The sequence below is a fragment of the Gouania willdenowi genome, chromosome 21 (genome assembly GCF_900634775.1).
Source record: "Gouania willdenowi chromosome 21, fGouWil2.1, whole genome shotgun sequence".
NCBI lineage: Eukaryota > Metazoa > Chordata > Actinopteri > Blenniiformes > Gobiesocidae > Gouania > Gouania willdenowi.
Window position 1 is genome coordinate 15804285 of NC_041064.1, and position 27738 is coordinate 15832022.

General features: G+C 39.5%; 3 protein-coding genes across 3 annotated transcripts; all 3 read right to left on the bottom strand.

The window, feature by feature from the left end:
- Window positions 1-450: 450 nt before the first annotated feature.
- Window positions 451-5924, bottom strand: ackr3a (atypical chemokine receptor 3a). Its single transcript, XM_028436100.1, has 2 exons — window positions 5797-5924; window positions 451-2747 (listed from the first exon to the last, which is right to left on the bottom strand). Exon 2 carries the CDS (start codon window positions 2679-2681, stop codon window positions 1581-1583), a length of 1101 nt encoding a protein of 366 aa, XP_028291901.1. The 5' UTR covers window positions 2682-2747; window positions 5797-5924; the 3' UTR covers window positions 451-1580.
- A 13391-nt stretch (window positions 5925-19315) lies between these two features.
- On the bottom strand, window positions 19316-20521 carry LOC114455131 (ribosyldihydronicotinamide dehydrogenase [quinone]-like). Its single transcript, XM_028436173.1, has 6 exons — window positions 20518-20521; window positions 20257-20424; window positions 20050-20180; window positions 19868-19981; window positions 19706-19807; window positions 19316-19630 (listed from the first exon to the last, which is right to left on the bottom strand). Exons 1-6 carry the CDS (start codon window positions 20519-20521, stop codon window positions 19316-19318), a joined length of 834 nt encoding a protein of 277 aa, XP_028291974.1.
- Window positions 20522-24587: 4066 nt separating this feature from the next.
- On the bottom strand, window positions 24588-25787 carry LOC114455133 (ribosyldihydronicotinamide dehydrogenase [quinone]-like). The gene is made up of 6 exons (XM_028436175.1): window positions 25784-25787; window positions 25540-25707; window positions 25324-25454; window positions 25146-25259; window positions 24980-25081; window positions 24588-24902 (listed from the first exon to the last, which is right to left on the bottom strand). The coding sequence occupies exons 1-6, from the start codon at window positions 25785-25787 to the stop codon at window positions 24588-24590; spliced, it is 834 nt and encodes a 277-aa protein (XP_028291976.1).
- Window positions 25788-27738: the final 1951 nt, after the last annotated feature.

Here is a 27738-nt window from a genome sequence, read left to right on the forward strand (position 1 = left end):
CTGCACATTTAAAAAAACTTAATAATGTAATGTCATATACATTGTATCCCTACAGGGAAATGTGTCTCTGAATTTTACCAATACTGTTGAGGAATAATACATAATTCAACAAATAATAATCATAATAATAATCTGTAAACACACAGAGTCTGAATCTGAAATCCCAAAGTCCTGTTCTATATTTAGTTTTCATGTCAAAGCTGAAAATCCATGTTCATACAAGTACGTGGTAGCAAAGGGTATCAAGCATGTTTGGCTAGCGCAACGCAATGTAGCTCTTGCCACATTTGCTATTTTTTATTTTTCTACTGGTCTATTTATATTTTTTTTTTCTATAAAGGACTGTCTTTGTATGAAATACTCAACCTGTAAAGAATAAAACTACTTTGCAGCGATAAACTGGAAATGTCAGCAAGATTACGCAGACAAAAATGAGTCACTGAAGCAAAACGTTTTCTCTATATTTAATATATAACAAATCACATGTTGCACATTACAATGCCAAAGGAATGTCATATTCGTGTAGACACATTTGTGTCTCCACTCTGTGAAATCATTTCAGTGTAAAAGCCTGTGAAAGCAATCAGGTGACACCATGTGCCTAAAGTCAAAACAGAAATACTGGATCTCCCCCTCACAACACAGCGTGAGTAGAGTGTGTAGATTTGAACGATTGTTACATTATCAAACATCATCTATTAGCGTCAAGCTTTAGCTCGCACGGCACGACTCCAAAGTAATGCACGTGTTATTTGGTTTGAAAGCAGCACAGCTGTAAAGCTTTCCTTCCAGCTATTTGGTCATAACAAAAAGGCTGTTTGTGTCTATGCGCTGACACAGCAGGACCCATACACAGTAACGTGCCCCGCTAATGCTGATAGAAACACAGAATACTGTTACATCATGGACGTCTCTCTGAGCTCAGTGATCCCCTCCGAACCTCCAGTGAAAAATGTCAACAAGAAGTTACATTTGGAAGGGAAGTTTTCTGGTAGGACAATGATTAACTGAGCTTATTAGCAGCTTGTTGTTGGTTTTCAGTTTCTCATCAAAGAAAGCCTAATATAAGGAAACATACATTCTGAAGGCTTCAGCTGATGTGATATGATAAATGATAAATGAGGGAGCAGGACCAGAACAAATAGCCGTTCTCAAGCTTCGCTCACTCACACCACGAGGCAGCTTTCATCAGTGTGAAGAAAGTAACTTATTACACATATATAAATAAAACTAGATACGATGAGATTAACAATATTACTTTGCTGATTCTCCCGCTATGCACTGCACATGACACACGTACACAATCACATTCCTACATACACATGGAGAGGGCCTCGTTTACACACATTTACTGTCACTGGTTTGGCCTCACAAATATTGTGACTACAATTTTATGATTTTGTTATCAAAAGTTACAACAAAAAGAACAGTTTTAAGTGCTTTTCTGTCAGTTTAACAGAGTCTTCAAGCTTTACTGCCACTCCAGAAGCTTGATTGGCTTCTTGCACTTTTCACTGTCGTGTTTGACGTGGATCAAACCAATCAGCGCTGACGTTTGCAGTTTAAAAAGTTTGCAGCTTTCACATCTGCGGAGGGTTTTCCACAGCAACTGCGGAGTATTCGGTTTCAGACATGTTGGAAGTCTCAATGAGACGCGCTAAGCCCGTCCTGGTTGAGTATTTGAAAATGAAGGCCTTCATGAGGTCGTAGCGGTAGTTTCTGTTGATGAAGTTGTAGAGGATGGGGTTGAAACAGCAGTGGAGTAAGGACAGGCACTGTGTGAGGTGTAAGGCCACATAGATTACATTCTCCATGCCGCAGGTCAGAGGCACCAGGCCCAGCTGTGACAGGGCATCAACCAGGAGGACAACATGGTAGGGCCCCCAGCAGGCCAGAAAAACCACAATGTAGGCCAGAATAACCCTCCGACTCACACGGCGCTCCTGCTCCACTGACGATGACGAGGATGTCATTGCATAAAACACTGCAATGACAGGAAAGGGAAGAACAAAGCCCAGCAGAATGAAACTCAGCTGGACTCCCACCATCCACTCCCTGGGGTGGTCCTCTGGGTACACAGGCCTGCACAGCATGGCCTCCCCATGCGTCGACTTCACCGTGTGCAGGAAGTAAGTGTCAGGCAACGACGCCAGCAGCGCCAACAGCCACACTCCGACACACGTGCTGCGGCGAATGAGCTTACGCACACCTCCGTCGTCTCTGCGCTGCGTCACACTCAGGTAACGGTCCACGCTCATACAGGCCAAGAAGAAGATGCTGCCGAAGAGGTTAACGGAAAACAGCAGGTGCGTGAGCTTGCACGCCACCTCTCCAAAGGGCCAGTGGCCATGCTGGGCCAGGGAGGTCACCCACACCGGCAGAGTTGCACACACGCAGAGATCAGCGACGGCTAGCTGGGCGATGTACGTGTGCGTCTCGTGGCGAGGGGTGGAGTCTCTTTGAGCGCGGATGTTCACCCACAGGACCAAAGCGTTGGCAGCCAGGCCGACGATGAAGATGAACGTGTAGAGGACGCACATGGAGTAAAGCAGAGCACTGCGGTTGAATGCCGTGGGACACACCATCGCATCCACGCTTGATATATTGCTGAAGGTTTCAGAGAAGTTGAGCTCTCCAAACGACTCCCACAGGTCCTCCAGTTCACTGGTACTTAGACTCATTTTTAAGCACGTAAGGGCCACGGACCACTGGGAGGAAACACAGAACTCTTCTGATTGGTCGGGATCCTGTGAAAACAAAGCATTAACTTATCATTTTGTGCTTCACACATTTATCTTGATAAATATCCAACGGGCAAACACAGCATGCAGGGTTTTTTTTTTTTTTTATGTAATCTGCTAACAGATTTAAAAACCAATTTTCTTGTGCATAAAACGTGGCTTATTTTCTTTACGTGGGCGGCGTGAGCAAATATAATAAACCCACTTGTGGTACGCCACTAGATCCTGAGAAATCTTAATGTGGTCAGCTTGTTAAAACACCGTTTTCATGAGTTAATAGAGGTTCTCTGTTATCGTGTCATAAACGGTGGACTTCTATGTGATTGATGTGCAGTCAGGGGGCAGTACAATAAATGTTTACATTAGCTCCACTAGCACCAAGTGCAGATTAGACAGAAGGATGTGGGATCAAGAAACAAAAACAGGGTGTATTTCCGGGGCATTGCAGACCTTCCAAGATAACACATTAGAAACCTGAGGTCACATTAAAGAGGTATTTTCCTTAAAATGCTTGTTATTGAAGGAATAAATGAATCTGCTGTTTCTTTTTTTTTTACTCATGGGGCCAGCTAGCAAAAGGTGAGGGATCAGCTGTCAGCACTCACATGATCAAAGTAACAACTGCTCATAACCTGCAATACGTCATTATACAACATCTGACTCCAATAAACAGAGAACGAAACACATGCACACGATTTGAAATACACGTATACAAAAGGAAGAAAGGATAAAACAAAGCATCAGGTTAAAGAGCTGGAAGAAACACCCTGAGGATACAGCGTGAGTCTTTTTGCACTTGATAGAGCCTTGAATGGTTCACCCGTGTGTGGCTTTGGATTCACAGTTTTCTCCTGTGATGTCTCACTCAGCTAACTGTCAGCGTGCCACAGTGTGAAAGATCAGAGGTGAGAGGTGATAGATCTAAACCAGAACACGAGTGGCTTAACCCCTCGCCTTCCTCTGACTGACTAAAGTTCGCCCACAGAGTGAATTGTGTGCGGAGGCCAGCGGGGAGGCTCGACTCCTGCAAAATGGCTCGCCCACGGTTCGAGCGCGGGTCATCGACCGCTGGGCGACGCAGCACGGAGCAGAGCAGTGAAATGTGACCGTGTTGGACATCTGTCTGTATAGACTTGTGCTGAACGCAGGATAATTGGCACAAAGTCCCAGAGGATGATGAAAGAGGACGGTCGGGTGAAAATAAGCATACACAGAGACACCTGGAACAAATTAGGATGTGCAGCTGTCTGGAGACGCTTGTGTCTGTCTTTGGTGTCTGCATTCGCTTCGATTGTGTATTTTTCCTTTGCAACCGTCAATGCTCGTGCTGCACTATTTAGAAAGGATAAATATTGAACATACGGAGTCACAACATTTGACAAACAGCTGCTTTAAGCATTGACATTCTGTGAAAACATTCATTTGTTTTTATAGAATGGGCTGTATATTAAACTACTGAATAGTAATCTTATCAAACAGCTTTAATAAGCAATATTGTGCTTTTGTAATTTGACATAATTTTAACAGGGTGCACAGTTTGTCTAAGTAGGAAGTTGAAGGATTTATCTTTACCAGATTATCTTTTCGGTATTTTAAACACTGCTAAAAAAATTGTTGATATTAATAAAATATAAAATATATTCATTAGGTTTTCAATAACCTTATAGCTGTATGCAACCAAATTTAAAGCACTTTCATTTTTTTACCAGTGGATATATTCCACAAATAAACAACATATGTGCAAAAATTACGTATTGAACTTTAGTTATAGAAAAAGTGCAATAATTATTTTTAATATACCAACATCACATAATGGTTCTTCAATTTTAGTGGAAAAACCGCTACAGATGTTAACCAATATCACATTTTATGGCTAATATTGGCCAATATCGTCGCCCATCTTCATTCTCAACCTTCAACAATATCCCAAAAATTGTGTTTTTTCTGGCTTGATTCTTTTATGAATCCAATTAAAGCTCTTGTGTCAACTTTGTCCTCTCTATATAATTTCAGTATTCTACCACTGCCTTCTTTTTAATTTAAATAATCACTTAAACTGCTTAGGATAAAGGTGACTTGTCCCACTTATTTAGTTTTTAATTATTTTTTGAGATACTAGGAATGGCTGTTCCTTCTAATGGAGGGATTTAAGCAGAGATAATCCCCCACAATGGGTTTCAGTCTAATTCCCTTGTATTCTATGGAAAATACCTAGAGGTGCCAGGTAGCCCCACAGGCTTCAAACTAATTAACCTTTTAACTCCGGCAGCAGCAGATAACACACATGAAACCCATCTTTCCTCACTGACTCTCACTCTATTTCCTTTTCCATTCCTCTTCTTTTTAAACTCCCAAGCAACCAGTTACAAATCAAATGCCTTTTGTTCCTCAATACACAGACAATAAAAGGGAATGAAAGACATTTTTCATGTGCTAATGCCTCTTAAAAGAAAAGTGCAGGTGCAGCAGTTTCTCCTGTCAGTCTCGACCCACGAGCTTTGAGTAAAGACACACACACAAAAAAAAAAAAAACATTTCTAAAGCACAGGACACGGAGTTTCCGCGTAGAATAAAGAATGCTGTGCTGAAGTTGGTGTTACTTTGTGCGTCATTACGCGCGCCGGCACCGAATCCGGAGAGAAATCTCAGACTGCCCCCGACTGCAAAAACATACAATGTCATTGTTGTCATTGTTGATTGATATCATGCTGGAAACAAACTTGTGTTATCAGATGGTAAAGCTCGGTATACAGACGCCTGGTCTGAGGGTTTGAATGGGGAGAACAAATAAACAGCGGATCATGGAGAGATGGAGAGCAAAAGCACAAAGTGTACCCTCACAACATGATACACTTCCTGTTTGTTTTGTTTTTGACATGGAATCGAAAAATATCCAGTTGTAATGTAAACTGTTAAACACACTTTTTTTTTTATTTATTTTTTTTTTTTAAGTTCAAAAACGCGCAAGAATTGGACTTAAAGTGTGCGTCGTTAGCTTTCAAAAGTGCGTCAAAGCTGTTAAAACCTGAATAAAATCCCTCATTTAACTACTCACCTGTGTATTTCGTTCTCTTGTGTGGTTTCCTTCACAGGGTTTGTCTGCACTCTTCTCCAGAGTAACTTCAGCTTTGTGCAGGAACACCGTGCGCGCTCACTCACTCCTCCCTCAGTGACAGAAAGGAGACTGCGCTCCGCTCCTCTGCACTTGCTGATGCCCGCTGTGGAGATACGCCTCCAGGGCTGGTCCTACTCTAGAGCTCAGTGACACAACACAGCATCGCTTTGGACTTCACTCCAAGTATGAATAACAGGGGAAGTAAAAGCTTAGTGTTTCCTATGGATGTGGATTCATGTAGACTAGAAAGACAAGGGTTTGAATTATTATTATTATTTCTGCTTGGAGTTTATATGTTTTTTTATTATTATTATTATTATTTTATTTTTTTTTACCAAGGATCTCTACTTGTTACTTGACAGACTTTTGTTTTCTCTTATTTGGAGAGAATGCAATCAGAATACATGCACAAATTTTGAAAAAAATACTCCAAAAAAAACCTACTTTTGATTTGCATTCAGTTTTTCATTTAAAATAACAAATGTGTGTATTTTGTTTTGTTTTTGTTGTAATGAATGATGTGCCCAACGCTCATAAGATACCGGAAAGTTCAGTTGCAGTGGTTTTTTACATTAACATTTCATAACATTACAAAGTTGCAGACTCCTGGCACAGTTCAATCTTGAATAATAATATGTTCTGTCTTTTTTCCCCCAGGCTTCAAATACAATCTGATACAACTAATGTTCCTTTCTTGAAACAAACCTCAAGTTTTTTGTAATCATCAAACCAAAAAAAAAAAAAAAAATCAACATAAATTGAAGACCATTATTTTTCAAAAAGAACATCCCTTATGTTATCATACAATGGACAGTAAAACAAAAAGTGAATCTCATTTTCAATTTCATCTAGATCACAAAGTAAACAAACTCGGTCTTCCTCTAGGATGGCATTAAACCTGCCGGTCTCTAAACCTAAAGGTTCCTCAACGTAACTGTGAGCTTTGTCTTTTGGTTAAATTAAACTTAACATATGTTTCTACACTGTAGCAATCTTTTATGAGACAATACGTTCTTAGTTTTTGTTTACACCATCATGGGCATATGGTGGCCCTGGGGGTCATGGTCTAATTTTGTGCAGCCCCCAAAGTAAATGCCCAAAATTGACTCAAAAAAACACAAAATTATTAAAAAAAACACAGAATTACAATACATACACACAGAAACACAGAATTACAATACATACACAAAAAAACACTCATCAAACAACAACAAAATGGCTCCAAAAACACCCAAAACAAACGTACTAAGAGAGCGGAAACCTATGCCAAGCACTAAATACCCTCTGCCAGATATTATATTATCTAGATGTGACCCTGATACCATTCTTATTCATTTCTATCCTCATTAATAACGCTACAGTAGGTCAATTGTATGGGCAGCCCAGTTATTATGTATTGAGTCAAATTTCATCAAGATCAGTCAATTACTAACCGTGATGTGAATTATTGAAATTTCACCAATGATGAGAGATAGAGTCCATGGCGTCAGGTTTATCTTTGGTTATTGTTTTGACAAAATCCAGTGAGTACTTTTGAAGTAATCTGCTAACAGATAAACAAACAAACAAATAAATAAATTCAGGTGAAAATATGACCTCATTGACAGAGGAAATTACAACAGAAACAACCAAAATGAAAACACAGATCTACAATACGTCTCAAAAAGTAGAAAAAAAGGACAGAAAAATACACAAAATTCCTCGAAAAACATACAAAACAACAAAAAGACAGACAAGATTATTTTTTTCTTTACTGTATCAATGCTTAGATAGATAGATAGATAGATAGATAGATAGATAGATAGATAGATAGATAGATAGATAGATAGATGGATAGATGGATAGATAGATAGATAGATAGATAGATAGATAGATAGATAGATAGATAGATAGATAGATAGATAGACTCCTTTGTTGTCATTTAACATAATTTCATAGATGCACTGTATAACAAAATTACGTTGCATTTGGCCACAATAAAAACAGTTGGATAAACAGCAGAATACAAGAATAGAAACAATTAAAAAAAAAGAATAAAAAGGATAAAAACCAGGTCAGAGAAGGATGCAGTATAAATATATAAATATATAATATAACAGTGCAAAGTGTATGTGCAAGAGAGGATGCGCAACAGTTCTTCATAAAAATAGGTAAGCAGAGGTAGATGCTGAGGTCTGTTAAAATCTGAGGAATCACTTTAAATAAGACTTAAAAGTCCTTGATTACACTGAATCATTTCATGCATTCAATAGTTTGCATTGTAACATGTGAACCTTTCAGTTAATTGACATTATTGTTATTATCATTATGATAAAAATGACAGAAAACCCTACTTTTATAAATCTACTGACTTACTAAAAGAAAATGGTGTGTACGACCTGGGGAAACACCAGTGTTATTTTCCCCTGTGGTGCCCCACCCTCCTTATTCAAATTTGAAACCAAAATCTATCCGTTGGAGAACCACATCTTCTGTGTGATGTTTCCACCCGAAAAACTGTCAAAACGGGTTTAACTCAACATTCGAGTCCTCGGCGGTAACTGAAAACACCCTCTGAGTAATGAACAACACCATTACTCCTCATTCATGTTTTATTGTACGATTTAATGAAAGACCGTCTATTGTTACTGGACCATATTATGATAAAAAAAAAAAAAAAAAACATTTCTCCCCTATTTCATTTTTTTTTTTTTTTCATAGCTTTCACAGCGATCGTACTGAAACTGACAAACGACTTCGGCCGCTGCAGCTTTTGGTTTCATTGTTGTTTGAGCCTTATTCATTCTCATTTCAGGGCCTTCTTTGGAAGCAGCACAAAGCTGTGTGGGAGCCTCATGTGTTTGCTGAGAGCTGCTGAAATCTCACCTGCAACTCTGGTGGCCCTGCAGCTGCTCCCACCAGGGCAATTAACCCCAAGTTCAATGCAGACACTGGATCACAAAAAAGAAGGCGAAACTTAGGAATTTCACCCAGGAATGCTCTGACAGAGAAATGTTTGCTTTGTCAAGTCATGATAATATACTTTGATCGAGCGTGGAGAAAAATGTTTCTTCTGATGTCACGTTCAATCAGCCGAGGTATTGACTTAACCAAGCACAAAGTGTCCACCTTGTTTCCTTGTGAAAAAAAGATATTGTCAACTCGCACAGGTCACCCAACTAAAGTTTATTATGATTATGTGCCTTAAACTCAGTGATTAAGTGCAGCTAAAAAGCTTCTCTGACCTCATTACAGAGTGGGGCAGTGAAGTCAGTTTTAAAGAGAGCTCCCATTACGCACGCACACCCATTGTCCTTCATATCAGGAGCATCAGAGGGGGGATTTGTAAGCCTCTCTGATAAGCATCCGCAGTCCTGTAGACTGCTGCCAACCTCTGTTCTGCAGCCCTAATTCACAGGGAGGCCGGAATGAGAACAGCAGGGGGTGTGTCCTTGTGTGTGTGTGTGACCAAAAACAAACTACATGTACTTTTTAGATATGCTTTTTATACGAAGAATACATGTTGGACAGGCTTTGATACCCTGTAACCCAAATCTGAATGAGTATGGAGGCCGAACAAGTTGGTATATACTGAAATTGGATTCAACTAAACAGAATAAGAGGATTACACTGAATAGATGATATTCATTCCAAAAACAACCTATTGTAACACAAGATGCATAATGAACGTGTTTAAAGATAAAGCCCAATATTCTCCACATTTATATCTATTAAACGTGATTTGGTACAAAAGCCAGGGTCTGTATATTACTAGTCAATGCTTGCATAGTGATGCTGATGCACCCATTCCCTTGTTGACTTTGTTGGTATGGCAGGTTAACTTTTAAACCGGAGGTTTAACGCCTGCCTAATCTTTGTGTGTGTGTGCGTGCGTGCGTGCGCGCGTGTTGCAGTGTCTTATGACAAGACACACTAGCAGTGGAGGATTAGCGATCCTGAGCTGGTGTGTGTGTAAATAGGATATATGAAGGAGGGGAAAGTGATGAACAGCACAGGAAACGTGCTCTGATAATTATAAATATTGATTAATGTGCTCTGTTTTTTAAATCGTATCCAGTTATCCCCTCAAACGTATCCCAATGATTAAAGCTGTTTTCCACAGGTAATTGCTGCGTCACTTCAGCTTCAACTGCTAAAGTTGACAGCAGTTTCTACTTTCAACATATACAGGCTCATAAGATTAGTTTGGGGCTTTGGTGCACTAAGGAGACACAACAAATCTATTCAAACAATAAAAACGCTGAGTAAATCTGTCAAAGTGGCAAAATACAGCACCTTTTGTAGACTTGCGTTGTAAATCAATTTAACAAAAGACAAGGGGCAGGGTTTGGAGCCTGGTGGGATTCCAGGCCGATGCTGGTGTTGGTTGTTATTTAGGGTGAATTGGTTTGGATTGATTTGTTCAAAACAAAAACCCTGCATGAAGAAAGGGTTCTCTATGACCATGCACTAAATTTCAATGGCACTGTCCCAATCATTTAATAGATCTGAACTTAAAAAGAGCACAAACCTCTGCCAAGTGACAAATCTTATTTAGATCATAGTACTATGACCATTCATGCTCTAAAGGTTTTTAGGTACATTTCTATCCCATTAATAACCATACAGTATAGGTACAAATGTATGAACACCCTAATTTTTTCAATAAATCGCCATGAAATTTGCAATCCAGACACAAATAAGATGAAACTTGGAGGGGTAACTGAAGAACCAACTTGACATAATTGAGTCTAAATTTTATGTATTATTCCATGGCGTAAGGCAGTGGCTCACAAATTGGGGGGGGATCACTATCATGATGTGATGGGGGCCACGACCGAGGGTGTAAAACAGCGTAGCTAAACATTGAGCATGATATTTTTTTTTTATCGCTTTGCACTCAAACAACTTTATTCCGACCGTTCTAAAATATGTAATTGCACATTTTATGTTATTTCCTTGAGTTTTGAAGAATTATAGTCACTGATACCCATTTTGTTGAAATTTTGCCGCAATGCCGGAAATGTTTCATTCATTAAAGGTGACGCAACAGAAAACATTTAGGAACTAGTGGGGGAAGGCCTACCATTGGTTAAAATTTTGTTCAAATCCGTTAAGTACTTTTGACTTAATCCTGCTAACAGACAAACAAACAAATATACAGTATAAACACTGATGAAAATATTTATTTATTTTTTTAATTTATTTATTCAGTTTATTTCCGACATGGTTGCATTCACAGAAGTTTTGTTATTCCTTTTTTTTTTGTTTTTTGTTTTTTTTGTCCATGCCGAAAATGGAGACGAGAGAAGCAGTTTGCAATATTACTTCCTTGTCAAAGCTAATAAGGGTCTAAACTCTGTATACAGTATAAGACCTATTTTTGGTTAAAGAGGGTTCACACACATTTTGAGATATGACTGGATTTCAGTCAGGTAAAAAAAAGTGTCAGGTTGATCACGTGCAAATAAGATCACAACGGGTTCAGCAAAGCAATGAGAGTTGAGAACTGATGTGGACGAGAAAAAAAAAGCCAAGGCAAACAAGGCAGGACAGATGCAGCTAAACCAAAGATCTGCTATTTGTATTGTAGTCTCACCCGCTGTCATGGTGGTTGGTCTGACAGTCCATTTTCGTGCTAATTCCCTTTCAGAGGGTCCCTCGCAAACTCTTTCCTGGCCTTCATTGTTACCACTCAGCCTCTCCTCCTTCTCTGTGGCTCCCACGTGCATATTTCTACTCCCTCGCATTCCTCCTTATCCCTTGCTCCAACCTCACTTATTTTCACCTAATTACCCTGTCATTCGCAATCATCTTTCAAACGGAAAAGAGACCTGTGCGTAATGGGGCTTTGTGAGAACATGAAGAAAACAATTAAACCATTAATATAACCAAAGTGACAAAAGATAGAATATATACTTTCTTAAAGAGTAACTAAACCCCAAAATGTATTTGGTATGAAGTACTTTGTTGTTGATTATCCTTTTTAGTCAAAGTATCTCAACTCTACATATTTTGTTGTATAAATGTAAAAGTGACTGTTCTCTATTAAAATAAAAAATATGCTATTGGCTGAGAATGGTGGAGTGTGACGTTTTGGCAGATTCATACCTCAAGAACCGCCACTGTAAGCCCCGCCCCTCCTATAAAAATTTGCACTTGTCGACTTTGCATTCTGTGACGAGTAGGTTGGATTGAGATAATTGCAAACAGAGTGAGTATTGTGTGGGTATTAAACATAGCGTATATTGTTCTTGGAGTTTTTATAGTGTAGGCTGGGCGTGTCTTAACTGTTTCAGGAGCCCCGCCCATAATCAAGGCATTTTTTTTTTCATTTCCAGTCTAGACGCACATCAGCCAAAACCGCAGGGTTTAGTAACTCTTTAAACTGAACTTACTTTGCATTTCTCTTTTCACTGCAATTTTTTTAATAATAATAAATAGTAAATGCAGGTAGAAGTAGGACGAAGTGTGTCTCCACTTGTGGAGGTAAGACAATATGAGATAAGATGATTTAAGATAAGACAATATAAGATAAGACAAGACAAGATGGACCTTTATTTGTATCACAGTGGGTTAATTCGTGTTTTTACGGCTGCAGAAGATTAAAGGACAGTAGCACTTGACACAATGACGTTTATGTGTAGATGTATTGCATTTCTCAAATGAAAGTGCACCCCTAACACAAGCACATGAATCTGCGTGAAACCTGAACCTTTGCTCAGATGTTGCAAAAGAGAAAGCATACCAGGACGGCATTTTTGCGAGAAATAAATCAAAACTAATGTATCAAAAAACATGATAAGGTTACACTTTTCAGCAACTTGAAATGCAAAACCAAAGGAAACACTGTTTAACATTGTCTGCACACTGCCACACACAAGCCCCCGCCTTTATACTTTAAAGGAGCTGACAAGGGAATGTGACAGTAATAGCGACACCAATAGTTCAGTGATATAAAAGAACAAGATTATAAAAAAAAGGTCAAGTTCTCTCATCAGTGACATCAGCCTGCTTTAATCCCAAAAGCCTTGAGTAGTTTTGTGCTGTCTGCAGAGGAATTTCACTCTTTCTCCATTTTCTCCTTCTCACCTTAGTGAATCTGTCAGTGCTTTCATGCTTTGCTTTTGACCGTGACGTGCTTCAGCTCACAGAGCCCATTGACTTTGTCTATCATCTCTTCGTGCAGTAGTAACTCAAACAAAAACTTCTCTCCAAGAGCTTTGCTTCGTTCATCCTCACCCTCTCCACTGCTAGCACGCACGCACACACCACACTAAACTTGCTCAGGTAAAATATTATGATCCAGGTCATGTTAAGCCTTCCTCGAGGGGACAGGCTACGTCCACTATGGATTAACAAATGACAGCATCTGTCCACAGCCAGGCGTCTTAGTATCCTGATGTCCGCAGGTCTATTCTAGTAATCCTACCCTGGCTTTATTAGCGCTTCACAACACACTGCCTGTCCACGTCGCTTTCACAGAGTTCACAGACATGGTGGGTAACTTTCACCCCTATTGTCCTGTCATGCATCGTGAATAATGGACCATCAGCGCAGCAGGAATGCAGATATGTTTTGGAGAAGCCTCTAGCAATAATAAGACCAACTCAAAGTATCTTGAACACCTCTGAACTGGCGTGCAGTCATAGAAGATCAAGTTCAGGATCAAACCTGTTTTAACTTTTAAAATGCACCAATAAGCAAATCTAACGTCAACAAAGTGACTGCAAATACCAAAATAAGATGGTATGTTTTCAAAGTGTGTGAGCACAGGGGAGAAACCCAAACACTGCGTGCTGCACTGCATAAACACAACTCCACAGCACTCAAACAAAATGATGGAATAAATAATGAAGGTAAACACAAGGGCAGAGCGAATCCATACTCAGTATGAGGTGAAAGACTCATCCTTTTAAAATAATGCCTCTTCAGTCTCAAAATGATGGCTCAAAATCACAACACGCTTCACTGAAGTACCTAGAGCCATTTTCCCTGTCCCAGGTGGTTTCCATTCATGGTCATTCCACAAAAGACAGCGCGGCACTGCAGGGGAGACTATGGCCAGGATGTGGCAACCCGGGCTGCATCTGGAGCATGTGAGCCCAGAGCTCTGAGTAAGTGAGTGAAAGGCACCTCCATCAAGTCATAATTCATCTCATCTAAAACCTTAAGTTTTGTTATGCAGGGGGTAAAAAAGCAACACGTGGCTCTTTGTAGTTTTCTATTCTTCATACTGATATGAGACGGTGGAAGAAAAATCTCAGGGAAACTCGTGGGACTCAAGGAGGAGAAATAGATTGAAAGATAAGCACGAAAAGGGATTTAACTTTGTACAGAAGTGTAGTATTCTTGTGTTTTTCCCTGCAAGTTGTGCTGGAGATAACAGAGATCTGTTTCTCATTACAGTAAAGTTAAGAGTCTTAAAGGGGAGTAAAATGGCTGACTAGAGTCTTAACCCTGTCACTCTGACACCCATAACCACCAAAAAGCCTTCCATCAACCTCAGAGGCACACTCAGCCTTATAAACACAAAACAGCTTTGCTGCTCACATCAGCCTCCCATTAGTGGACCCACCATACATCAGGCTCTGAATGGAAGCCAATAGCTTGGTGTCTATCCATTCATCAATCGTGTGATGGCAGGCCTTCCGTGCAAGAGTTTCAAAGTTGCAAAGTGCAGGCCTGCCTGGGCCCTGTCACTGCCAGTCGGGCTAAGTGAAGCTTCTGTCAGGGGCTTGATCTCTGAAAGTGTTTGAATGCGGTTGAGTTCAGTCCAATCTCTGAGAAAAAAAGCTCTCCAGTGAACATTCTTCCCCCAAGTGGGCATAAAATGTGTGAAATGTCCCATTGTGGTAAAAGTTTCCTGTGTATTTTCACATTGGTGAGAGAAAAGAACCAACACAAAAGAAGGATGGAGAAGAGGATAAAATGAACGTGGGATGAAAGACACATCCTGCAGAGGTTCGTGAAAAGAGGAAGGAGGTGGTGTTTGTTATCATTTCCCCGCTCCTGTTTTTCTCTTGGTTGTTTGTTTGTTGTGTTCCTCCACAGCTGTTGTCGTCCACCTTTATTATGATTTGTCTCTAAGCAGCTGTTCCGGCTGCTGCTACACACATCTGGCCACTCATGTACGTTGTCGGCCTTTCTTTAAAAGAAATAGAGCCACTTTGTATCCAATAAAGAATCATGTCCAGTGTCTATTTTCACACAGGTTGATTCCATTATATCCGTATTTAAACAATGTTCAATTGTTTGAGAACATTTTGTTGAAATATCAGATTTGTTCCTAAACAACTTGCTGGGAACCTGTTAAAGGCTCCTCAGACTGTTGAATTGGAGAGGCTCCTGTGATTGGTGCAGTTGAGGGGATGATTGTGCTCGAATGTCACCGTGAATTCCTCAGTACCATAATGATGGGGAGCATACAATGGACACTCTGTGAAGCAATGGGGGACCACTGGAAGGTGAAGTATAGGAGGTAAAGCCAGTAGCTCTTTATAATAAACCTTTCCTGCTGCCAATCTTTATAAAACTGCCTTTAATGGTGCTTCACTCTCCTTACGTGTATGCACACATGGATTCACTCTCTTGCACAGAAGGGCCCAGTTTGACAGGAAGCATGTTCATTTCTTTTTTTTTTTTTTTTTTTGATTGATTAGATTTTAATGTAACTCCTGAAAGGGTAAGGGAAAGAAGTATAAATAGTTTACCTCATCTCTCAGGAAACCTCTGATCTTTTGCGTGCTTTTTACCATCTACCGTATTTTCCTCTTTCTTTCTCCCCGTCGTGGGTCACAGTTTTTAATAGCTGGCCTGCTGTTAACTCCCTGACATCTGGTGCAAACATAGAGGCCAATTTATGGCCTAATCAAAGCTCCCAAAAGTCAACGACAAAACAATCAATCACATCTGGCTTACAGCGGTCTAGTCGGATTCAGCTTTTTGTTCCATATTAGCATTTGACCCCAATTACGATCTTCAACAAAACTAAATTGATGTTAAAAGATTTTCGGTTAGGTTTGACCACATGTTCAATACTAATGATCATATGTATGTTTTAGATGGAAACTTGTTTTTGGTGTACTGTATGGGTCATTATGCTGTAAACAAGAGAAGGGCCACATGCGGCCCCGGGAGCCACACCCGGTCCTCTGCCTAAATTTGTACAGCCCTCAAAGAAAACACAAAAACATGACTCAAAAAACACAAAACAAAAACAAAAAAAATTACACAAATTGACTCCAAAAACACACACGAGAACAAAAATACACAAAAGTGACTCCTAGGAAAACAAGAATACATAAAATGACTAGAAAAACACACAAATTGACAGAAAAAACTTAAAAGGACAACAAAAGGGACTCCAAGAACACACAAATGTCCAAAAATATACAACAAAAACATACAGACCCGTCTTTGTCCTTTTCTGTGTTAATGCTCAGATTGGTCATTACTCTAACTCTAATACTGACATTAAGTGTGAAGATCAGACAATCATATTCATGTGGCCCTCACTGTGATAAAAGTTTTCCATCTTTGCTGTACGATGTACACTGCAGTAAAAAAAAGTACTTATGCTCCTTTCTTATTCCTAATTCACCACACTTAAATGTTCTGCTTTATCAAACCAATTTAAATATCACAAAGACTACCCAAGAAAAAATATTAAATGCAGTTTCTAAATGATTTTATTTATTAAGGTGGGGGGAATCCAATTCCATCTGGCCAGATGTGAAAAAGTACCGTAAATGCCCCCTGAACCTAATAGCTGGTGGTGTCTCCCTTTGCAGCAGTAACTGAAATCAAGTCTTTTGCAGAATGGTTTTCACTCATCTTGAAGGTTTTCAACATCTCGATTGGATAGAATTCCAGACTTTGACCTGGCCTCTCCAAAAAAAATTATTTGATTTTAAATGAGTCATTCAGAGATTGATTTGCTGATATATTTTGGTTCATTGTCCTGCTGCACAACCCAAGGGCGCTTGAACTTTAAGGCTCAAACTAATTTCCAGACATCCACCTTCAGGATTTTCAGATAGATGGCCAAATTCATTACTTTATCAATTATAGCAAGTCGTCCAGGTCCTCAAGCAGTGAAGCAGCCCCAGATAATCACACTGCCAACCCTATAGGTATGATGTTCTTTTTCTCAAATTGTGTTATTTTTACAACTTCCAAAAAGTTATTTTTTGACTGATTGATTTACAGAATATTTCTCCAAAAGTCTTGGGGATCAGTGGGTGGATCATCAAGATGTTTCTTGGCTAATGTGATACAAACCTTTGTGTTCTTTTTGTCGGCAGTGGTTTTCACCTTGGAACTCTCCAATGGATGCCATTTTTCTTATGGTTCAGTCATAACACTGATGTAAACTGAGGCCAGTGAGGCCTGCAGTTCTTTGGATGTCGTTCTGGGATCATTTGTAACCTCCTGAATAAGTTGTCATTGCACACTTGGAGTAACGTTGGTTGGTCGACCACTCCTGGTTCCCAGTTTTCTCTGTTTGTGGATAATGGCTCTACACGTGGTTCACTGTAGTTTCTCATTTGTTCTTAAACTTCTTTGGATCCTTTTTCGTTTTGAGATCTTGTAGCCTATATGAATTTGTCTGACAGGTTTTAGTTAGGTGATTTCTTGATTCAACAATCATAGCGGTAATCAAGCTTGAGTGCATGTCAGAGGGGTTAGGATTTTCTTTTTCCCCTCAATAAAATTATTTAGAAACTGCATTGTATATTGACTTGAGTTAGCTTTGTGAGATTATGAAATTTGTTTGATGATCTGAAACATTTAACTGTGATAAGCATCCAAAATAATCAGGGAAGGGGATAAATACTTTTTCATGGTACTGTATACACATCTAAATACATCCTAGTAACATTAGAATCACTAAAAATACAAAACGTGTCCCAATTTTTTTTCTCTACATGACCAAATATTAAAAGAAATCATTTTGCAATCTGAAAAAGATAAGGTCTGCTAATTTCCAGGCTTCAAAACAACTCATTGTTATTTTTCTCAATCCTAAGCAGTGCCGAGTTAGGATTTCAGACACTATTCCATTGGCTGGTACTAGAGGGTACCCACTACCTGCTATTGAACCAGCCAAAAATGGGCTTCCCTGCCACTCAGGTGGGAGAACTTGGATGGACAATGGGAACACAGGATGGACCAACACTATTGCTTTGGTATATATATATATAAACACTTTATACCCACGAACTCAGCTATTCTAAGTGCAACAATGTAGGTCTGTTTTTGATACAATGGTGGCTTAAAAACAATTCAGCTTCAGGTTTGTTTGTTGTGTAGCTGCAGGGCCAGGTCCCCAACTTAGTGCATGCATGCAGAGATTACTGCATAATGCTTTACAGATTTCAACTGACTCACAGTTGAGACAAAGTTTATAGTCATCTTTGACTTTTTTCAGAACAGATAAAGAATAGTTCATCAAGAATCAAGTCTCACTGAAAGATAAAATTAAGTGTCCTTTCCAGGTTAGTGGTTGATTTAGAAGCACAGAATATTCTTAATCAATCGTTTGTCATTCTAAAAGAACAATTTTGTTGGAGTATACAATTGTACATCGTATGTCGTACAGTGCATAAATACTGGTGCAGATCCCCTTAACACCTCGTGTAAGCATGGCACATCCAAAGTTTGTGGCCCCACAAAAACATGTTAAGACATCCAATACAGAGAACATTTTCAGAATATGTAATTGATGCAGCAATGCAAAATTCAATTCACAGTATATTTTGATAAGAGGAAATGACCTGAAAGTGTTTTGGTGACAGGCAATTATACGACTCCACGACACAAACACACCATGACCTTGTGAAACAGTCCGTACAAGCTACGGTGTGGACATCAGAGTGCAAGGCCATTTCCTAAAGCATGCTTCACCCGCTCCATCCCCCACCCGTCATCTCATTTCCTCCATAGCTAAACAAAAGCTGCTTCTCTGGGAAAAGCAGCTCATCCACTTAAGTATTTGCAGAGTCCGGTCCCAAATGCATGGAGCCCTTTACTCCCCACTAGATCTGTTTGCAAGGTGGACAATGATTTGGGATCAATCTGGAGGTATTGTGAAATGAGTAAGATGTTAAAAAAACTTTTCCAGAAACAGTTTTTCAAGCCTTAATCACTGAAGTCAAAGTTCAAAAGAAAAACCTGCTGGAGATAAAGTGCAGCTCTCATTCCTCAAGCTTTGATCTGTCTTTTGACATTCTCCCAAAAAGTGCTTTCAAGCTTTAAGTGGTGACAGACTGTAGAGCTTCTTTAGAAGCTGTGGTTTAATTAAGGTCATTGTGTATTTTCTGATAAGAAAATAGTTAACAGCTTGGTAAATTCTACACTAGCCTGTTAGTAAGAATGTGTTGAAGGTTCTTAAGAGAGTAGAAAATGAAACTCAGGTGCAATAATCAAGTCATATATTCACCATAAGACAATACATTCTTATATTTGTTTATTGCAATCAAAACCTGTTTTCTTTCACATGCCATCTCATTTGGTTGTTTGGTGGCACTTTCTTGCCTTGATGGATTCCCACAGAAATACCAAGCTCTTCAGTGGCACGCAGCTCAACAATTTCAGGTTTCAGCTGGAATCCAGTATCCTTCTCAAAATATTCCAGCAGGGGAAAGTCAATGGGCTGCTCGTTCAATAGATTCTGCAGTCTGGCGCGCCAACCATCAAGCATGGTGCTGCAATCACTACGGGAAACATGGGCTGGAGCCCAGAAGATTTGAGGTCCAAGAACCTGGAAGCCACAGTAGTGTAAGATGCCATTCTGCAGAGGAAGAACACATGTTTAGGGCAATGGGATAGTGTGTTAGTCAAGTAGAATTTAGAAGTCATACATTACCTGCAAGGGCCAAAGTGTAACATTCATGTCACCATTGATTGCATTTGGACTGAACATGGACTCAAAGGATCCAGTTGTAAAGGAAAGAATTGCCTTCTTATCCTGAAGAGAGACAACATGAAACAACAGTAACATCTATGCTAGGAAACATGGAGAGCTTACCCTGAACATTCCTTCACTGTAGCGTTTCTCAGGGGAAAAGGCAAACCCCAGTGTAAGCACTCGGTCAATCCAACCCTTCATGATGGCAGGAACACTGAACCAGTACATGGGAAACTGGAAGTAGATAGTTGGTCATGCAAGGACTCTCAAATTAGTCTTAAAACTTTCAAATTCAGTCATACCTGAAAGATGACCAAATCTGCTTTCTTCAGCTTGCTCTGCTCCTTTACAATATCTGAAGACAGCTTGTCCTCCTCCCATGCCAGTTTGGTCTCCTCTGCATAACTGAAACAGTCAGGATCCTTCACACCCCCTGCAACATCAAAGAAGCTTTACTTGACTGTACTTTCAGCTAAGTGAGACATTTCACATCTGTGTAGTTTGACCACCTGTGATATCTTCAACAGTAGCTGTGGCTTTAAAGTTAATTTCATACAGATCAGAAACGTCCACAGTGCAGCCCTTTTCAGTCAGAACTTTAACTGCAACATCTTTAGCTGCAGCATTGAAAGACCCAGAGCTCTGATGGGCATAAACAATCAGCACATTCTTTCCAGCTGGAAGGGAAATAACCATTACAATTAAATACATACATGCAAACTTATCATTTGATGCCATTTTTACTTAGAATCAGGCTGGAAAGTATTTACCCATTGTTACTGCAGCTTCCAGGTATAGATGATGAACTGAATACTCACTGGAGAAATAGTGAAAGAACAAGCTCATACTGACATGATGCGCTACATGCTGCTATTATACAGCCTTTGGGCTCCGCCTCCTACAGGTGCTGTCAATTACTAATCAAAGACAGTGATCAGGCAGCTGAAACAGGAGCTGGGGTTCCCAGTGAAAAGTTTGAAATTGGGAAAAGATTGTCCAGTGAAGTGTTTTCAGGAGTGATATCAATACTGTTTGGTTCAATACATTTTCATTTAATTTTTTTCTTGACATTCTGTGCACACAAAACCACCAACTGGCCAGGTTTATAATTACTGGCATCTGTATCTTAATGTCATAATGTATGATACATTTAATTTTTGAGTCTGTTTTGGCTCTTGGGAATGACTGTGAATTACTAAAAATGTATGAATAAAATATTCCTCTACATACATAATCATGTTTATAATGAAAAATGTATTCCCTGTGTGTAAATTTCCCCAAAATTAGTTCCCACAAGATTTAAACCTCATGCCCTTCTACTTCTCCAACACTCCTCTTCCACTCCTGTTCTCTGACCACTAGAACATCAGTCACTTTTTATGATGCATCATGTTAATTTTGATACTTTATAGGTTTAGGAAAATGGCCATTTACATACGTACTAGGGAAAGGTCAGTGAATATTCATGTGTAACTTGGAAAATGGCGTACAGAACGTGAATCCATACTCATGCTCTCTCACCACTCTCCAAAGTCTTCAAACTCTTTTTTTCTCTTTAAACTTTATTAACTTTGTCTGAACCATAAAAATACTGTCCAGTCCAGATATCAACTCTAAACTAACGTCAACTCTCTCTCTCAGTAATGGAGTTTTTGTTGACGTAAACAGGAGTTCTATGAATCAGTGGTTGATTGCTCAACCTCGTGGACCGGAGGTGTGTCTCCTTGTAGTGAAATTGAATTGCATGCAGTGAATATGAATTTGAGAAGCAGAAATATATTGAATTTTTGGAATGCACTAACATTATTTTTCTCCAACAGGAAAAAATACAAATTAATTTTTTTACTTTCAAAATTTCAAGTTACTAATTCAGTTTCAAGATAGTAAATTCATTTTCAAGTTGTTACTTTCTAATTCAATACCAACTATTCTCATTCAGTTTCTAGTGGCACAAATCTCTGTTTGCGCACACGCAGAGACAGACGGGAATACACTCACGATGTGTCTGTACATACACACACAGCTTGATGAACCCTCTGATTTGACCAGAATCTGCTCTTTCTAGAAGCGCAGACTCAAAAACATCGCCGCAGCAGAACACAGCGACACATGGAGCTGTCAATCAATGCTCACTGAGGGCTGTGATAGGAGGAAACCCTCCTCCTAGCTTTTATAGCAGGGGCGGGGCCAACAGTGACAGTTAGTGATGCACAATGGTCCAAATGATGCCACATTCAATTGTAATAGCTGGCATTCAACCCTTAAATAGAGGGCATTCACTCTGACATTTTACAACTAAATACACACGATTAAACTACTTTTACCAAAATGTTAATAGTTGGACTAGGATCAATCAACAGCACTACTTAATACCAAAATGCATATGTATACAGCAGAAAAAATGGGTTTGGGGTTTAGTTACTCTTTAAGAAGGAACATGGAGTTTTCCCAACGCTTGTAAATGTCATTGAAATCCATGAAAATGATAAAGCGCACTTTTAATTTGAAACACCTTCATTGCTAAACAATGTAACAGGTTGATTTGATCAGATTACTGCAGTATGAGGATTGGACACATTTTTCTATCCAAGCCACAGTTAAAACATCTCTTTTTCTCCTCATGTTTGTGTGGAAAGCCTGATTTTATTCACTTCTTACATTACTGCATTGAAAAATGATCAGCGTGCATCATCATCAGCACGCATTAGTCATCATTATCATCATCATCTGTCATCAATGTTTCACTTATTTACTCTTGTAGTATGATCAAACTGTGGCTTTACGTTGTACACAGTGTTAAAATAGTTGGACATCAGTCTGACGTCTGTCAGAGTTTCATTGTAACGAGCAGCAGCAGCCGAGGCGCTCACCGCTGCACACACAGCTGATAAGCTCCGCTACGCACCCCCTTCCAGGACAAGAAGTCAGCGGCACGGGTAAAATATAATGAAATGTAACACATTATGTCCCTTTAAGAACTCGTAAATGTCAACATACTGTATTATAAATGCTGATGGTAAATATTTTGGCGTGCTTGTGTGACTCCCCCCCCTTGACAGCATCGCTTTGGATAGATTCTTTCCAGGATTCTTTTCTGCGATATTATGAGTCCATATGGCTTAAATTGTAATTAAGTCCATACTTCTAGTGCAATATAAATTTTCACCTTATCGGGGCGCTGCCCTTATTCCAGGGTTAGAAGCGCGTAAGAGGAAAATAATTTCAGCAGATGGGAGAATACGCGTAAAGCCAGATTTGAATGGGAACGTCCACATTTCAGGGCCGTTCCACCCAGACTGCGTAACTAGCATGAAGGCACGCAGTGACTGACTTAAGTACAGGGGGAAAATAGCGCACAGCCAAAAACAGCGCCGCTACGCTGCTTTTTTGACTTACGCGCATGGAAGAATAGACCCCATTGGGAGCAGGAGGGGAAAAAGAGACATTATTATGCACTGCAGTGTGAAATGGGAAGTAGACAGAAAAGAAGAGGAAAGATTAATGAAGAGACGATAAGAGTCAGAATTGGACACAGTAACCGGAAATGGACAGAACACCTGTTTGGAAACATGAAAATGGAAAAGTTGGAGATGAAGAGAGAAGGACTGAAGACAGTGGCATGTGGTGAAACTGGGAAAGGAAGACGGCATCTGGGTTTCATACAAAGGGCTGGACTGACATGGAGAATATGAAAACTGGGCATTGTGTGAGATAAAGTCCAGATGGTGGTCATAGTGAAAGGGTGCAGGCTGCTGGAAAACCTTAAACTAGAAGAAGCAGCTTAACTGAGCAAATGTCCTCTGAAATTTCAGTTCTAGGGTTTTAATGAAAATACAGCAGAGGAAGATGTAGTCTTGAGCAATTAACATGTTTTTAAAATTGTGAGCTATCTTAGCCTATATCCAGAGCCAGCCTCTGTCTACACCTGTTAAGTTTTTGTATAAGGTTGTGATCACTTGCACACCTCTTTAAAAGCTGTGGCATTAAGTTCCTTATGATAATTTTCTTAAGCGAGACAAGGTAGCTCAACTATAACAGCTTGGAAATGTTAATTTATATACATTCACGTAACACTAAATGTTAGGGATGTAACGATTCAATTCATTGATGATATTGGTTAATTTAGCGCAATTCAATACGATTCAGTGACTTGAAATTGATTGAGTAACTTTTTAGCCAAAACAATAATTCAACCAGTGTGACTGAAAAGAATACTGGATAGTGCAGGTCAGTATTCACATTTTATTTGAACGAAGCCCAACTAACAGTTTAAATTACAATGTTAACCGTGCTGTTTGTTTTTTTAAACATGGGAATATTAACAATGAAACCAAGATCGTTCAGGTTAAATTTATTACTTTTTGCATGGTTTGAGGCTTCTGCAGAGTTAACGTGTGCTGCAGGAACGCTGACAGACCGGTCAACTCCTTTAGAACTTGTTTGCAAAAGTTAAAGTGTTTTCACACACTTGACACCAGAGAGAGATTGAGCAATTTCTTGTCTAAATTGCTATAGTTATTTATTGGTGGATGTAATGAGATTGCAACATTTTACTTCCGTAAAACAAATTCAATGCATTATTTTTGTATGAATTACTTTAAAATATTTTAGATGATTTTTTATCATTACCTTTAGGACTTCCTGGTAGAATCACTTCAATTGTCATGTAGTTGAAATTTGGTTTAAAGTTATGCTTGTTTAATCTACCATTAAATGTGAACTGTGTTGAAAGTATGTTAACCCCTTGGTTCAATAGTTTGACACTGGCAAAAAGATTTCAGTATTCAACAGGATAACACCAATAACATTAAAGATGCTGAAGTGTATTTCAATATTTAATTTAAAACATGCTTTCTTTTACAACCCATATCATCTGGTTGTTGGGTGGCACTTTCTTGCCCAGATGGGTTCCCACAGTAAGACCAAACTCTTCAGTGGCATGCTTTTCATCAATTTCAGGTTTGATCTGGTATCCAGTCTCCTTCTCAAAGTAGTCAAGTGGAGGAAATGCAAGTGGTTCCTCATTCAACAGGTTCTGTAGTCTGGTGCGCCAACCATTAAGCATGGTGTTGCAATCACTACGGGAAACATGAGCCGGAGCCCAGAAGATTTGAGGTCCAAGAACCTGGAAGCCACAGTAATGCAGGATGCCATTCTGCAGAGGAATAGGAGATCTTTAGCGGAACATGATCAAGTGTGTGAGTCAACTAGTATCTAGAAGTCATACATTACCTGCAAGGGCCAAAGTGTAACAGTCATGTCACCATTGATTGCATTTGGACTGAACATGGACTCAAGGGATCCAGTTGTAAAGGAAAGCATTGCCTTGGTATCCTAAGAACAGATAATGTGAAATACCAGAAAGGAACATTTATGCTTGGAAACATGGAGAGCTTACCCTGAACATTCCTTCACTGTAGCGTTTCTCAGGTGAAAAGGCAAACCCCAGTGTAAGCACTCTGTCAATCCAACCCTTCATGATGGCAGGAACACTGAACCAGTACATGGGAAACTGGAAGTAGATGGTTAGTCATTCAAGAGCTTTCAGTCTTACATTTTTTACATGTTACTCATACCTGAAAGATGACAAGATCAGCTTTCTTCAGCTTGCTCTGCTCCTTCACAATATCTGAAGACAGCTTGTCCTCCTCCCATGCCAGTTTGGTCTCCTCTGCATAACTGAAACAGTCAGGATCCTTCACACCCCCTGCAAGGGAATAAAAAAAAAAAAAGCTTAACTTGACTCTACTTTCCATTAAGTGAGATATCCCACATCTGTGTAGTTTGGGTACCTGTGATATCCTCAACAGTAGCTGTGGCTTTAAAGTTCATGGCATACAGATCCGAAACATCCACAGTGCAGCCCTTTTCAGTCAGAACTTCAACTGCAACATCTCTAGCTGCAGCATTGAAAGAGCCAGAGCTCTGATGGGCATAAACAATCAACACATTCTTTCCAGCTGCAAGGGAAAGAACCGTTAAAAATGAACGCAGCTAATACATGAATGGTCACACAAATGGGTGAATGGTATTTACCCATTGTTACTGCAGCTTCCAGGTGTCAATGATGAACTGAACAGTCAATGGAGAATTAGTAAGAGAAGCTCCTCATACTGACATGATTCACTACATGCTGCTTTTATACCATCTTGGGGCTCTGCCTCCTACAGGTGCTGTCAATTACTAATCAAAGACAGCAATCAGGCAGCTGAACTAGACTTTTTTCTCTGAAATCTCAGTTCTATAGCGTTTCAATGAAAGTCTACCAGCGGAAGAGTTTGTCAGTTATTACATATCCATCGGTGCCATCCTAGCCTTTATCCAGAACCAGTATTTGTTCACATCTGTTAAGTTTTTTCTCAAACAACAAAGTAAATATTTGAGAAAATTTGTGTCTGAGTCTAAAATATGTTTTAAAATGGTGTGCCACTCCCAGCATCTTCAAACCACATGAAGCATTGGTGGTTAAGGGATCCTCTCACTGTGCTGTTACTGGTTTCCAGCACTGTTTGCCTTTACTGTAAAGAAACAGTTGCCCTGCGGTCTAGCATGCTGATGAAAGTTACCTTGTAAAAAAAAAAAAAAGTGAGCCTGAAAGGCAAGCATGAGCTGGCACACATCTGGCATGAACAGCCTGAAGTCTCCTTTGGTTCAACACTGTATGAAGTACAGTATATCACAACTGCTCAGTATTTTGGAAGCTTATAAACAATGTCAGCAATCTGTTTTCTACTCTTTTTCTTTCCTCAATCATAGAGTCTGACATGAGTTTTGCGAAGTGTTTACGACTGACATTACTCTAAAAATGTCCGCAGTTGTTCAAGTAACTCAAAGTTCCCTGTACGTGGTCTACGATCTTCTGTTCTCAATTTCAGTGAACCTGCATCAATCAGATTCATCATGATTCTGTGTGTTTGACATCATGATGTCCATAAAAATCACATTTTATGTATAGTTTTGTATTTTCTGCCAATTTCAAATCTGAATTTTAGTTATTAAGCAAACAAAAAAAATATTTTAAAATTACTACAAAAAGTTATTGACATTAAACGACAGTGTCAGGTGAGAAGTGGTTTGTGGCCTAATGGTTACGAGCAGCCTCGCAACCTAAAACACTGATTTTAGGTATAGTTTTATATTTTCTGTCAACATAAAAGCGTAATTTTAGTTACGAAGCAAACTTTAATTTCATTTAAAAGTTAGGCAGTGGCTATCCGTACGGTTGCCGTATCAATAAACTGACATTCTATCTGTACGCAGCGCCCCTATTTGGCCAGTTTAGGTCGCGTGTCTAAGACTAAACCTAAACCTAACTCTAACCCTAACTGTAAAAATTGTTGCGACATTGGGTTATAACCTAACCCTAACCCTAAATCTAACCCTAAACCTAACCATAACCCTAAGACGTTACATACTTGTACTTCGGTAACTGTACCAATAGCACCGGGGGTTGTCCGTACGGCAACTGTACAAGTAGACACTTTCTTAAAGTTACCACAAAAAGTTATTTCCATTAAAGGAGCATTAAAGCGCGCTGCCGTTGTGGCTGGGCTGATAGCTGCAGTACAATAACCACTCTATGGAGTCTGATTTCTAAATCCTGTCCTGGCTCCTTGGCACCAGGTTAGAAGTGGAGTGGTGGTCTAATGGTTACAGAAGCAGCCTTGTAGCCAAAGGGTTATTGTTTCGAACTCCACTGTCGGTCATCGCAATGAGCCCTTGAGCAAGGTGCTTAACTCTCACTGTTCCTCCGTGCAACACCCTCAAGGGACTAAAAGGAAAGTAAAGAGATTTGAGACTTTTGGGTTTTTCAAATTACTGAGTTTTGAAAACTTTCAGTTGACTTCCTTAAATTGAAGTTGGAAAAATGCAGAACATTGATTCGAGAACAAGTTATTAGGTCCGTGTCCATTACATTAATTGTGTTAATCCAGCTTACTCATTTAGGTGTTACTAAATTAACCGATTAAATTCAATAACTTCATTAACTA